Here is a 15737-nt window from a genome sequence, read left to right as displayed (position 1 = left end):
GGATTGCAAAATCCCATGCAGATTATCAAGAATAGTTTCCCTTCACACTGTGGGAGAAAAAGCCACAGCGCTGTTAGAACACTTTGTGTGTGTGTTGCGGGGGGGGGGGGATGGTTCAGTCAGCATTTCTCATTAAATGAATCTCATGTTGCAGATCTGGGGGAAATTTCTGCCTGAGAGCTTGAAGAATTATTGCCAGGCAGCATGGGCCTGGATGGACCAGTAGCATGAGGCAGCTTCATTGGATTATAAGAACATAAGATGCGCACTGATGTACCCTATTCTTGTATGAGCTGTCTCATCTAACATCCTATTTACAGCAGTAGCTAAGCAAATGCTCCCCTAAAGCCTATATAGGCAACAGCCTCCTGCTTTTTTTTTAACCCTCCAGGATCTGGTACCGAAGCATTTGAACATAGAGGGGCCGTAGAACATCAATAGGCCATGAATTGGTTTAATCCCCCCCCCTCTCTCTCTCACACACACACACACACACAGACACAGAGAGACAGAGAGAGAGAGTCATTGGTTGCCTAATCTAAAGACCTCCTCTCAGGTGCTCCAGCATTTTGCTTCCCTATTATTTCACCTTTTCAGGTGCCCAATACTGTTGTATTCTCATTGAGGGAGTGACAACCAGACCTATACACAGTATTCCAGCCGGAACTGTACCACTGATGTACATAAAGGCATTGCTATCCTGCCACTTAATATTCAATCCCTTTTTAAATAATCCCCACCACAGAATCTGCATTTTCTCTGCTACTTCATTCTGGTTATCCTTTCTGTTTTGATCTATTCATGAGAACCCCAAGATCTCTTTCACGGTTAGTTGCAGACAGTATTGGTCAGTTGCCATTGTAAGTGCAAAGAAAGTTAGAATTTTTAGTTCCAGTGTGAGTTACTTAAATTGATTCTCTTTTACCCTGTTGTTGTGGTATAAGCTGTACCAGGATAGAGAGCCTACTTTCTCTGACAAGCTTATGCTTTTGTCTTTAAGGCAGTCTTCTGCTTGTTTTTTGTTGCAACAGATTAAGCCTGTTCTGGAATGATTACCATTTCGTTCAGCTTGAAAGGGTCCTTTTGGAGCTCTCTGCAGTCCCCCTGTCACTATTGTTATAGTCACTATTGTGAGTAATATGCATTCACCTAGAAATTTGACTATTTTACCAGTTACCCATACACAGCAGATCATTTATAAATACATTAAACAGCATCGGTCCCAATATAGATCTTTTAGGGTCCTGCTGCTCAGTTCTCTCAGTTTTGAAAATACTTCATTTATTTCTGCCTTTTGCTTCTTGTCTTTTAGCCAGTAATAGATAGTATTTTCTTCAATTGGACAATAAAATGGCAGATTAGATGCACAAACACACACAAAGTCCTGATTTCACATAAACACTAATCAGGTCTAAACTGATGTGACAATCCAGGAAAAGATGTCAGGGCCATGGATAACTAATTGAAAAGGCAAACTTCATGTACAGAAAGTGTGAAAAAAGCATACGTATGGGATGTATCCCAAGAGCAGAATACTATATGTCATGGGCTGGGCCAGCCGACACAGGTGGGGCTGCTGGTGTGTGGTGGAGAGGCAGTGATACCTGGTAGTGAGAGCAGTTCAGATACCAAGTTCACACAGATGGTAACAAAGTCCTAGGGCAAATCCGTAAAACAAGGTTGAGGAGTCCAGAGGGTCATATGCCGTTCGTAAAGCCAGACAGTCTGGCGCCTTTCAATCAATTCCCCTGGCAACATAGGCATGGACTGTCTGAACACTGTCTGAACTCCTTCTGGCTTTCCTTCTGTCTTGTAACCCCTCAAAGCAGCTTCCAGCAGACAGTCCAGTTTTTGCCACTGTGAAAAGAAAATGACAGGAAAGGGAGGGACTCATGGATCATGGCTTTCCCAGGGTCCAATCTCTCTGAAACTTGGGGGGGGGTCTTCAGAAGACAGAGAGGACTATGTCCCCTGCAACTTTGGTGGGTATTGGACATTGGGAAGGTCAGTTTGTAACCCCTCAAAGTAGCTTCCAGCAGACAGTCCAGTTTTTGCCACTGTGAAGAGAAAATGACATGAAAGGGGGAGACCCATGGACTCTCCTTTCCCCGGCTCAAGTTCAGCTAAGTCTCAAGGGGGTCGTTCTGGCTCCCACAAACCTGCAACTACAAACATGTTCGTGAACATGTCATGTCCATTGATGTTCGTAAATCCCTGTTGGTGGATGGCAATGAACAACGAACATCGTGTCCATTTTTTCCCCTGTTCGTGCCCATCTCTACTCAGGAGGCGAGCACTTTGCTGTCTCTCCTGTAGTTTCACCCTCTGCTGCTGCCTGCAGTGCTTTCTGGGTGGAGGTGAACTAGAAAAGGGGGAAGTCCCTGGCTGGGCTTCACCAGTGGTGCTGGAGCCTGGAGGTGTAGATGCTTCTACTATTGCTGGTGAAATCTGCTCAGTTGGCAGCCGTTCCTTCTGATTGCTGGTGTTGCCTGCATCCAGGTTGCTTGCCTGGGATGTCCCTTCCCCCGAGTAGTCTGAGGCTATACCAGGTTCCTCTCCTTCTGAGAAGCCCTTCAGGCCCATTCCAAGCTCCTCTGCATTTGAATAGTCCTCACTAGAACTCGGCTCTGGAATGGGGTCAGGCTGGCCCCATACAATATATGTCGAATATATGTCGAATCCAGGTTCCTCTCCTTCTGAGAAGCCCTTCAGGCCCATTCCAAGCTCCTCTGCATTTGATTAGTCCTCACTAGAACTCGGCTCTGGAATGGGGTCAGGCTGGCCCCTAACAATATATGTCGAATGGGGCTTTCCTGCAATCTCCTCATTGATTTATAAAGTTTATCCTATTTTTTCCCATATTGTAGACTCAGAGCAGCTTACAAAAATATACATAGTAATACAGGTCAAACAAAAATATACAACTCAATAGGTCTCCAGTCAAACTAAACTGGTGAGCCGTGTGGATGTCCAGGGCTGGTTCTGGTTCTGCAGGCACTGCTCACACATGGGCTAAAAGCCAAGGGCAAAAGCTCTTGGGGTCATACCTTTGGTCAAGCCCAAACCTTCTTACCTGCAAAAAGCGGAGGGACAGATGTTCAGCCAAAGGCTTATTCAGCTGGTTCAGAATATTCCAAATTCCCTCCCCTGCTCATACATTACTGTTGTAAGGTGCTCCCCAACACCAGTATCTTGTGACTTCAGAGCAGTGTTTCCAAACCAGGGGTCCTCAGGAGGACATCATCAGGGGTTCTGCAAGAAATTGTGGAACAAACAAATTAAAAAATTGAGATACTGTGAAAAATTTCAAATATCCCATGAAATATCATGGCTGACACAGACAGACAGACAGACAGACAGACAGACAGACAGACAGATGTGTCCGTGTCTGTGTGTAACAGCAGCTCTTTACAAATAAATTTTCTTGATAATAATTTAGCTGTAATTGAATTGCACTCCCCACCATCAACTTTTTCTGATCCGTAAACAGTTTCATAGATAGGGCTTCCTCAGGTTTTGAGAAATTTCTTCAGGGGTTGCTCCATGGAAAAAAGGTTGGGAAACACTGCTTTAGAGGGTGGCTATCATGTCAAAAACAGCAGATAAAGGATATGGGTGAGACACCCATGCACCCACCCCTCCTTGCCTGAGCAGACATGTCTTAAATTCATGGCAGGATTCTGTTGCATCCAGAGATGCATGTCAGGAATTGGTAGGGAAGGAGTTGAAAATCACTTGGCTGGCAGGGTCCAGGGCAAATGATCCAGTTGCCCTGCTGAAGGTAAGCAGGCTGGATTTGGTCAGTGCCCAGATGGAAGACCTCTTCAGAATCCCATGTATAACTGCCTGAATCTGCATGATAAAATAAATAAATACATAAATGTACTCCTAGGAAATGTTCATATCTGTAATATGTGTATGCCATCCCGAAAGCCTGCATAAAAGTACTTCTTTGCACAGAACATATTCCATTTAGACAACTTGCTGGTGACAACCACCACATCTTTAGTTATAGTTTTATAGTGAAATCCTAATCAGAGCTACTCTAGCCTACGCCCACTGATTTCAATTGGCTTAGACTGGAGTAACTCTGCTTAGGATTTTGCTGTTAGTTGCAGGACATGTCTCTGTAAAGGAACACCTGTGCATCAAAATGTGGAATACCTGCGAAGGAAACCGCAGCTCTGCAATTATTCATTCTGTTTGTTGGATCCAATAGGAGATGAAAACAAAAGACAAAATTCTCCCTAGCAGTACAGCTAGACTGGCCAAACAGATTTAAAACTTGTGTGTGAGTCCCAGGCAGTTTGGAGAGGAGGCAATTCAGGATGGGAGCTTGCCCTTTCCTGCTTGGCAGAAGAAAGTAGGGAAGCTTAAGGAAAAATGGAGATGGGGTGGTGCAATCTTCAAGTAAAGAAGTTGTCAGGATTTTGCGCACGCAGGATTAGTGGAGAAAAAAAGCAAGGAAAAACTGGAAGGTGATGGAAGTGGAAACAGTTATCATCAGAGCATGTATTACCATATGTGGTCACTTCCCTAACTTTTATCCTCACAATAAACTGAGAAGTGGATTAGGAAAAGAGGGAAGTGATTGGCCACAGGCCACCCAGTGAAGCTGATAGCTGAGCTCATGTTTGAACTCATGTCTCACATGTCAAAGTCAACATTCAACCCACTATATTGGACTGGCGTCATTTTGCTATTTTTACTAGTTCTAAGCAACAGTGAATTGGGGAGGAGAGACTGAAGAAGTAGTAGGCAAGGAGGCTTTGTGCAAGGTTTGGGCTTATGGCTTTCAGCCATGCAAAAATGTTAGCTCATGGCTATGAGGCTTAAGAAGGACAATAATGACTCCACCTTCATTCTGTCACAGTGTGAGTCTGAGTTGCATCAGCTGAGTGCACTAATTTGGCAAAAGGGATATTGGATAATGTGACGTGTGGTTCATTGGTCATCCAAGATCCTTTGCTGTAGCAAAATATTAGTGTTCAAAATGGGGACACAGAGTCTCTTCATTTCCCCCCCTGAAAAATAATCTTTTGGATTAAGCGGTAATCTTAGAAAAAATCTGTTCACCTTCCAACTGTGAAATGAGAAATAAAACTAGAAAAGGAATGTGATGTTCCAAAACATTACTAGAATTCTTAACATCTTGTTCCCTTGCGGATGGTCATTTTTTACTGCTACTGAAAATAACACCTACTTTTAAAATTCTGGTTTTTGCCAGGCAGAGATAGCAAAATGAACTTTCCACCCCTAGGAGCAGAGTGTGGCTAGGCCAGACATGTACTATAAGTAATTGTCCTTCTATCTCTTAGAAAGCACAAGATGGCAGTCCTCTATCTTTTAATTTGCTATGCTGCTTGTTCAATTTCACTGGCTTTTCCCCTTTTCTACTCTTTATCCCCGTGTGCAGCAGGACAAAAGCAGTGATATGTCTATAAGCACAAAATGTCCTTCTCTCTTGTTAACCCTTTAATATTTATTTGAGCCAATAATTGTATGAAGGCGAGCCATTAACCAAAAGTTGATGTACTTCAACAGCCTTTCTAAATGCAGCATTTTTTTTTATTTTTGAAAGAAGGGGACAGAAAGAAAAGAGTTACAGCATAATCATAGGCATGTGTACTCAAAAGTAAATCTTGTTGATTCATTGGTTCAACAGATTATTTTATCTGTCCCTCATTAAAACTTCCAAACTGTCCAGTTCTGAGATTTATATCCCAGCTCTGAACAGCTCCAAAGACTTTAGATAATGAGACCTAAAAACAAAGAACTCTCTTTGAAGAACCTGTTACTTACTACAAATAATTTGTATGGGTTCTCCTTGTTTTAATTCTTCCTACCAAGGCACACAGAGACTTCTTTTCAAGTTTAATGTTTATTCTTTATTGAAATAAACTCTAATATATCCGTTATGCAAGATACTAAAATATAAAGGACTATTAAAATAAAACCTTTAAGTGATGAACAAGTACATGCAGCAAGGATTAACTCTCTTAACATCTCTCAAATAAATCTAAGATTGTTTTAAAATCAGATATACTATGAAATGCATTGAATTTTCCATAAGCACACACACAAATATATTTCTCATCTAGATCTTCATGAGATTTCTTTCATCAAAACCCTGTTCTTCTATCTGCGTTAGCTTCTTTCATACTAATTAGTATGTGCTATAAATAGAAACATCTGAAATCTTTCACATGGTGACAACAATATAAGAATATGATTAGTTTTAGATTTAGCTGTTTTTTTAGATTTTCAAACATGTGACATTCTACCAAGCCAAACGTGATGCCATGTCACGGATGCGAGATAAACTTCATAAATCTTTAGAGGGTGACAAGAAAGTTAAGTAAGCAGGTCATGATTGATCCATTCTAGCAATTAAAGAACCATTTATCTACTACTGTCCACTATTTTTAATTGGTTGTCAAAGATGAAAGGAACATCTGTGTGGTTATGCAACCTGTTCACAAACTACATTAAAGTTCATACACAGTTCACTAGAACACATGAGTATAAGTAGAGTGTATTGTGATCTAATCCATATTTCCATTAAATTGGGAATTACTTCCTTATAAATGTATTTCAAAGTACAGCCTTAGATGAGGTAACCAGGTAGATTAGCAATCTGCTGCACCATATATCACCTTCCTTAAAAATAGTAAATCAGACTGAAACACTGGTGAATTTCATATTTTTGTTTACCTTATACAAAATGGCATTTAAGAATTTGAACTTGAGTGGCAATACTCATTTTGGGGGAGGGTTGTGTGAAAAGGAAATGTGTGGGTAGGGATGTTTTAAGGGAGCAGGGTGGGGAGGATCAGCATTCTTTTCACTGTATTATTCCCTGCAGCTTTAAATATCACTTCAAGGGATGCTCAATTTACATAAAGCCTGCTAGGAAGGGAAAGCAAGAAAGCTTACTGAGGAGGAACAAAAAGGATTTAGTAGCACAGCTTAGTCAAAAGCTATTAGTGTCTTCCCCTGTCCCTCTTTAATTCACTGGGCTGAGTCAAATTGAGCAGTCAGCCATGCTAGGGGGTGTGGCTCCCATGCAGGGAAGATTACCCTGGCAGAGCACTGATGCATCTCACAGAGGTGTCATTACCTTATGGCAGCAGCGACCCAGTCAGGCTAGTCACATGCATCTTATTTAAGATCAGCGGATGCTGCCACTTAAGCTTTGAATGTTTGTCTCTGTCAAGTTTATGTGGAATATTAACAGCTCTTTCACCAACTCAGCATCTTTGCAGGCTGCTGTGCTGAAATAGGAAGCAAAGAACCTGTGGTGACTGTCAGCAATCTCAAAACAGAGCACATGGCTTCATTGTTAGCTTAAAAAGAAAAGAATGGGCTTTTTATTATTTTCTGGCTGGATGGAGATCATAGTTTTTTGGAGTATTGGAGATAATAGACCAGAGTATTGGCTCAGTGGTACAGTAAATTGTTTGCATGCATAAGGTCTAGGGTTACCAAGTCTGCAGTGGAGGTGGAGATCTTCTGCTCCCAGCCTCCATGCCTGCCACCTGGCTGCTGGGGTGGGGTGCTGGTATCCACCAGGGAGCCTGCATGCATCAGAGCACTTCTGTGTCATGCCAAGAAGGACATCATTCCCGGCACAACACAGAAGTGCGCAGGAGCACACATGCAAATGTAACACCCCCCCGACCTCCCCATCCCCCACTTTCAAGCTGGGCGACTGGGCAACCCTAATAATTTTCCAAGTTTGATCTCTCCTTAAAGGATGTCAGTTTTTGGGGAGACCCTACCCTGCAGAACATTCTGGAGAGCTTCTGACTGATGAACAATACTAAGCTGCATGTATCACACAGTTCCATATGTTTGTGTTTTACAGTGATAAGTGCACTCATTTCCCCCCTTATACCTTTACTGCTTTTAAACAGATTTTGCATGTTCATGTAGTGCTTCAAAATGTGCAAAATTTGTTAGACAAGAGATTAAAGTTGTTGCACTGTGCATATGCAACAATGATTCCTGTAAACAGTTGTCTGTTTCTGGTCTTAAATGCCTCCTGTGCAGTACTGAGTGCTTCATAAGCAGCAACACTCAGCATTATGAAAAAAACCCCTTCATTGTAGGGACTTATTAAATGGTCTGGGAGCACTTGAGGGCTAGAGCCAATCAGTAACTTTGATAAGAACTCCATGAAGGGTGTAATGTTGGGTTGTGTGGTTGTTTTCCATTGGTACAAGAGCTGAAGGGGGCGATTTTAACCATTTCCTCTCTCTCACAAGAGTCCTCCACAATTCACCCAGCATTTTCCTTGGGGTCCCCAAATCCTAAAGGAAGAACTTCATCAAGGGATGTGGTGAGTAGGAGAGAAGGTTCCATTTTTGAGTGGAACTCGGCTTGAGGATAATCAGATTCAACCCATAATAAATGTATTAAAAAAGAACTACATAAAAGAGAATGCAATTAAATTTCTTAAATAAAGACTTTACAGTGCTGCTTTCCTTCATTCTTCATTCTTCTGGATATATCCAGATGTGTCCCACTGATTTTTAGCACATGTGACTTTGTGCTATAGGTACTTGATACTCATATGCAAACGTCATGCAGTAAGAAAAATCTTGTAAAGGAGAGAGAAAAGTGTGAACTTGAAAACAGCCGTTCTGTTGAGTAATGGGGTTTGGGGCAGAGAGTCATTTGCTGAACTAGCCTTGGAGAGCTCAAGATAGATAGAGATGGGAAATAAGCATGACAGAGCCTTACTAATAACAAGATCAACCTTTTTTTTCAGGCCACTGTTCTTTTAGGCTGCCGGTTCTTACATCTTTATCACCAAATCTTCTTCCTCACCTGTTTACAAATTGAAACCCAAACTACATGTGAAAAAGACATCATTCTTCAAATGATGGTTTACCCAGATAATGTCCAGAATGTGTGTATGCCATTTAAAATGTCAAGTGGGCATGCAGGCAGGGATCTTGAGCCTCCTGAATGAAACCAAAAACCCTGTGAATAAAGATCAAATATTTACGGCAGCCATTTACTACCTCAATCTACTTATCTGTACTAGTTGTCATAATTCCGATGCTGAAGGCATGATGTCTGTTTTAATTTCTAAAGTCAAGCTTTCTATGTAGCACTTTTCCCATATTGATGCTAAAGGGGTAGCCTAGGTACGCAAGAGCTTTGTATGTGCACTGGAGCATACATGAAACTTCAGACTGGAGAATGAAGCATAATCATGTTGAAGTAAATTTCATGGAGAATAAAACCTACTTCCGAATAATATTTTTAGGATCAGGGTATAAAGCAGATTTAAGTATTGCCAGATGCATTTCTTCAGATTCAAATTGCCCTGCTACAAAATGATCATATTAGTGTCTTCTGCCTGGATGCCTAAGATATATTTGTTAAAAAGCTACACCGTAGATTTGCTAGGGAACATAAAGATTATTTGCACACTGTTCCTGCTTGTTTAGGGCTTTCTCTGTGGATTCACCTTTAGCTGAGAAACTTCCTCTTTTGCCTAACTGTACTAGATTTTGAAAAGTGTGTTTATACAGGATTCAGCCAAGACACCAGCCTCTTTCAGAATACAAGGAAGCAAAGGAGCAGTTGTTGAATTCTCCTTTAATTAAGAGTTATCACTGAGCAGTAAAGTGGACAGGGGAGTTGAAGATATAAAGCTTGCTAATGAAACACTGAGCCTAATGGATTTGAGAGCTTTATAGGCTATCCTGAAATTTGCATGTATTGAAGTCCAAGGAGGATGAGAACTGTGGTTTTGTAACAGCTAATTAGGAAGTGGTCTGCAGAGTATGGGCCTGAAGGTAGAGAAGTTATATCTAAACTTTTACTCAGGTGGTGTCATGGTAGGTAAAAATCCATTTTGTCCAGGCAGAATCTCATTCTGGCCTATTCAGATGCTCTACAGATCCTACTTGTAAAAAACTTGGGCTTTTCATCAACTTTCTTCTCTGTCAGTCTAATACTTCTCTTACGCCCTCCTCTACCTTTTAATCATAGTGGTAGGCACCTCCACAGACCACTTCCACAGTCATTTGCATGCTGTGGCCTTCAGTAATTTTCCCTTTGGAAAATGTTCATACTTTGGTTCCAAGGACATGCTCCCCCGTTGGACTGACTTCTTATTTTTGTGGGGTTTTGCTTTTTGATTTCCAGTTGATAGCTAGATTTTAAAAAGCAAACTGCTTTATTTCTGCTATGGGCACAGTTCCTCTGCTCTTGCCATCTCTTGTGCGCAGTTTTAATTTGCAATGCTAAATGTGTCCCTCCAGCAGCCTCTTATTTGACATACTTTTATTTAGTCATTTAATTTTGGCCTTGCATAAAATGGCAGCAATGAAAAATTTGGGGGGGAGGGTAGGAAAATTAGACTTGAAGGGGGGTAAGTAGCCCGATGAGACAATGGAGAGCCATGACCAGCTCCCCGATCTCTTACGTTTCTATTAATCGCTCCTTGTGGGGAGCATTGGGGCTGCAGCACTGGAGGAGTGGCTGTTCAAAGCTTCCTTTGGTGATATTTTTGTAATTACCCCCTCCCTTTAGAGCTATTTGCCAAAACAAGGAACCTTTGCTTGCAGTGCAAATAGCAACTCCAAAGTGGGTAAGGATGGATTAAAAACAGTTTCTCCCTCTCCACCCCACCTCAAGTTCCTATTAATAGAAATCTAAGGAGAAAAGCTATAATCAATGATTCAGCTAATCTGGCCTTCAGACTTTTTGAATATATGAATTAATTTGTGTGATACCCTCTAGCATAGGTGGATAAATATCTGCTCTATGTAATGCATGAAGCAGAAGGGAGGTAGGGATGCCTGTGCTGATAAAGCAAAGACCCACTGAACTGTGTTGATGGTTGTATGAATGCTTCAAAGAAACCAAGACCACAGGGTGCCTGCCAAAATGCACTCCCGCACTGTGTGCATTGGAGGTAACATTTTGAAAGGCTCTTAGCCCATGCCTCAGCTCATATCTATACATCTGCATTTCTGAACAGCTCTTGTCTAGGCAATAAATTACTGCTATGTAAACCGGCCACACAGGCTAAGAGCCATTTAAACAGCTATGTAAAGTGCATCAAGATAGCTGACGTCTAGCTTAAGTCAAATGGCTATTGGTGACAACTTCAGAATATATGCTAGTGTGTTCCATATTCAGTGCTTACTCTGGCAGACTTAGAGCCAATGTGAGGAGTGGGACAGGGGTGATCTCGGATTTCCACTCAGCTGCCTGTGACTCTCGATAATGATGCTCTCTTTTAGACTAACCTACCTCACATAGTTGTTTTGAAGAGGAGAGACCTATGTACCCTGCTCTATATCCCTTAGAGAGAAAGTGGACTAAAAAATGTAATATACAGTGTTACCTATCTACTCCATGAACTTGATAACAATCCAACAAAAGTTAATCTCAGCAAAGGTCTACCGTAATAAGTAGTATTTTAATTAGTTGTGATGAAATCCCATGGCTGCATTTCAATAAGACAAGATCTGATTGAAGGTGAAGACAATTATACATTCAAAATATGGTGAGAGTGGTTTGAACACACATTCTGTGCCCTGAAAACAAATGCTTTGGTGGTCAGTGAATGTGGGTTCAAACAACTTTGACCTTGCTTTAGAATATCTTTCTCTACTCTTTCTTTTGTTGTACAACAGCCAAACCTTTTACAGTAGCCGATGCTTCTTGAACTCAGTCTTCATCTCTTTCTGCAGAATATCTACATTTGAAGGGGAGGGAGTGAAAACATCTCTGTTCAGTGGTATGGTTCAGTGTAGTGCAATGAAAACCAAGACAGAAAAGAGGAAAATCAAGAGAGAAAAGAGGAAATCACTTATTTAAGTTCTGACAATTAAAAACACACCTGCATTTCACTTCCATTTTTTTCTCCATGCTATGCACAACTACTTGTAAGTTGGTTGCTAACTTTTTTCAGAATTCCCCCCCCCCCTCAATTGTGACCATGCCTTGTTACTTATACTGTAGCTTACAGAAGTGACACACTTAATATCGGGGGGTCCAAACCTGGATATCTACCAGTGGAGATGGAGATCAGGTAAATGTGCACCTGCTCTTCCAAAGTGAATAGAAATGCCATTTGGTACATTGCTACTGGGAGGGAGCAGTAGTTAAACAAGTAGAAGGGAACCAGTGTGTTTGGTTACTTCTCATTAGGCCCAGCATGGTTGCACGATAATGCCTAACAAAGATAGTGATGGCTACCAAACCCATGCCGTCTTGGCAGAAGACACCAAGTCTCTGGAGACATCCCTATATCTCTGTGGCTTAGCTCAGATCCCTCAAAGCAATGGCAGAGCCAACAGAAGCTGTGGCCCCATCCACAGACGGGCTCAATACCGAGCCAACAGACACATCTCTCAGATTTAGAGAAGGTACTAACAGAAAGTGGTGCTAGGGAATGAAATCAGTGAAAGGGACAAAAAGAGACCGTTTCTCTACAAATGTCTGTTTTTTCTCCACAGACACTTAACAAGAACAATTTAATACCAGATGACAGAACCAACTTCTACCCTTTGCAACAGACAAATGTGTACACAACAACCTATTACCCCAGCACACTGAATAAATACGACTACAGGCCTGAGGCCTCCCCTGGAAGGACCTTTACTAACAGCTGATGATGGAAGGTTCTCCTAGAACTTGATGGCTTCTTGTATGATTGTTATTTTTTAAATTGAGTTTATGGACCAAATATTGGCCCAGTCTCTAGATGTAAATATTATACAGTGGGCCTTTTATTTTATCTTTTATCAGTGGTCTTACTTTTGAGCAGCACATCTCTTTAAGTGGACCCACTGTTGATGGATAATGAACTATCCTGCCTAGGAATTTGGTGTGGTCCACAATTAGAGATAGCACTTACTGCAATGGATATTTATGGCTGGTGGTTATCCTTTTTTGTTGGGTGCCAGCATTGTCCAGGAACGAACCATGATGTGCTAGGTTTGTGTGAAATGGTACATGGCCGCCCACCACTTCCTCAGAAAATCAGTGGACCTCTATGGACAAAAAAGCCCACCAATGCTTTGATACACATCCTTTATATGCCTACAGATTAATGGGACCATGAACATTATCCACAAGACAAGCCTTATGGAATATCATGCTAAAAAGTTTTGGTTTTCCAGCTTCAAGGTTGATCATCACATCATCAAACTTTCATGTGACATGGAGCAATATATGCAAACTATGATGAAAAATGTCTGGTGAGATTTACAGAAGAAGTGCTTGAAACATTTCCAGTCATAATTTGGAGGGGAAAGTAACAAGATGTTAACATGGCTTTTCAGTAAATGAGAGATGGCTTTAATCACTGGAGGAAAAAAAATAGAGTGAAAAAGAGCCATGGAATATCCTGTTAGGGAACAAGAAACCCGTGTTTTATTCTAACTTGGATTCCAGTAGCCACTTCAGGAACTGTGATATCGGTGGCCTTGTTGGCTGTTGACATCACCAGATTTTGTGCTAATGCCAATTTTATTTTTTATATTTTTTATTCACTTGAACAACAAAAATGTTAGAGTCCACAGTATGTCTCTAAAGAATGTCTCCGTAATATAGCCTAACCCAGAAAGCCTGCTGCAGATTCTGCTAGTGTCTTCCAGCCAGCATTCCATGAAAATACAATGTATACCATCAATTGCCATATTCTACAGTATTTGAGCAAGAAAACAAATGTAATTCTGCTACAGTTGTTAACCTGGGGTCTGTAGCATCATTAAGCAGTCACTCCAGCCTTGAACTGTAATTCTGTGTATGTGTGTGACAGTGTTAGACCAGTGCAGCAGCCATGTCTTGTCTATGGCCTGATGATTGTCTGACATTGAAGTCTAGCAGGAAACTTACCTGTCACCTGTGCTTTAATAGACAATCTCATCCAATGTGTTTGGCAATATAAGCAGGTTTGCCACTGTCATTCAGTGTTCCTTGGTATATATATTTTTAATGAACTCATGGTGCTAAGAGAATGCCACTTTACAGCGCATGTGAAAAAAGAGTGTGAGCCAATCCATGCATGAATGAAGAGCACTGCCAGAGCATAGGTTTCTGCTCTGCATCTTCTGTCAGCAATGACCATCTCTGTTTGCAATTGTTGGCTTGATAGTTCTTCAAGCCATTTTTTAAAAAATTGGGCTTACTGTCTGGCAGTCAGGAACAAACTCATTGCTTCAACTGTTTTGAAAACTAGGGAGAACGGTCTTAAGATGTGGCTAAGAATGGCACATCCAAGTTCATTTGTACCAGTATGAAATGGGAACTGCTAAGCTGTTCTGTTTATGAGCCAAAATGTCCAATTTTTTTGAATGGGAAGAAGGCCCAGTGATGTTAGTGAACATAAAACATATTAGTAAATAGTGGTTCCTAAACTGTGAATAATTTCAGTGGCTGAAGTAGTCTGGATGGAGGCATGGTCTAGATTGTTTTGGAATTAGATATGCCACTGTCATTTTTTCTAGCTGACAGTGATTGAGAACTTAATCATACTGCTACAGTCACACGTCCAAATCCAGATCCCCTCACCACCAGCAGGGGCACTGTTGTGTATGGAAGAGCTTCCATTCACGTTGCTGAAGAGCTTCCATTCACGTTGTCTGTGTGTGAAATTCACATGCATATCTGCTTTCTAACTCTTGCTGCAGTTACACACCACAGTTCCCACTTCCCACTGTAAGAAATCATTGAGGGTTTCTAGCATGTTGCAAAACGTAATTAATTTTTCAACAGTTTTCAAAAGCATAAATAAATGAATGATGAATTCATTATTTTTTCCATTACTTTTTTGCTTGTTTTGTTTTTTCCATGAAATCTGCTCTGAGCCTGCATTGCGGGGAGAGCGGACTATAAGTCTAATAAATAAGGTAGGTTGTTTTCCTACTCGTAAAATGATTTGTTATTATGTACTATAATTTTTTTCTTCTTCCAGTACCACGAATCAGTTTCGGTAGACTATCTTAGTCAGGTTAGTCCGATTCATTCTTACCGAGCATTGAAAGGGAAGAATTCCACTGATTCAAAACAAAAACCCATGGTTGCAGTCACTTTGTCAGTGCATAGGTGTCACATGATCAGAATGCAAAGCTAAGGTGTGTGAAGGGGTGCATAGAAGCTTATCATAAAGTCAGAGTTTGTGTAAGAGTGCAGTTCCTTAAAGCAGACGACTTTCTTATGAGCACCCTAACATATGCCAGGTTAATGACAAGTTTGTATCCCTGGTTTAGTAGGTAACTAAGTGCTTTGGAGATCATGCTTCCCATGTCTGTGGTAGATTGGAAAGGTTCTCTTGCTGGAGCTTTTCAATGGCTCCAATTGCTTATGTTCTCACTCATTATAGAGTATTTGGTTCTGCCACAAGTGCTCTGCTAGGCTTTTTTAGAAAGGAAACCAAGCCCATGTTCTACTGTTCGATGAGAAGATGCCATTGCTCTTGACACGCATATTCTTTATGTGAAAATGCTGCAGAATAAACTTCAGTGGGTGATGCCATATGCAAAGAAGACTGACTGAAGAAGCTTCTCCTACCCAGTGAGGATTTTAATGGTTATTTTTTTAAAAAAAGAAGAGACTTTTTGCAAGGCTGCTGTTGAAACTTGGAGATGGCTCTCCAGAAGCAGTAGTTGTATGGCAAAGGAAGAAGCTAGTAAATGGAGAGAATAGCCATGCTTCATGCAAGCCAGTCTGGATTGTGGCCAGAGCTTCCAAAACAAGAGATA

The 15737-nt window shown here is 41.2% G+C and overlaps 1 protein-coding gene across 1 annotated transcript in view; it reads left to right on the top strand.

Moving 5' to 3' along the window:
• SEMA5B (semaphorin 5B) overlaps window positions 1-14147 on the top strand; it is a 377961-nt gene extending 363814 nt beyond the window's left edge. Inside the window, exon 22 of the mRNA XM_054972564.1 lies at window positions 12489-14147. Coding sequence (XP_054828539.1) covers window positions 12489-12644 — 156 coding nt within the window. The 3' untranslated portion in view covers window positions 12645-14147. The remainder of the gene's footprint in view (window positions 1-12488) is intronic.
• Window positions 14148-15737: the final 1590 nt, after the last annotated feature.

Source organism: Eublepharis macularius, chromosome 2 (genome assembly GCF_028583425.1).
Source record: "Eublepharis macularius isolate TG4126 chromosome 2, MPM_Emac_v1.0, whole genome shotgun sequence".
NCBI lineage: Eukaryota > Metazoa > Chordata > Lepidosauria > Squamata > Eublepharidae > Eublepharis > Eublepharis macularius.
Note: the sequence above shows the minus strand (reverse complement) of the source record. Positions and strands in the feature narration are given on the sequence as shown.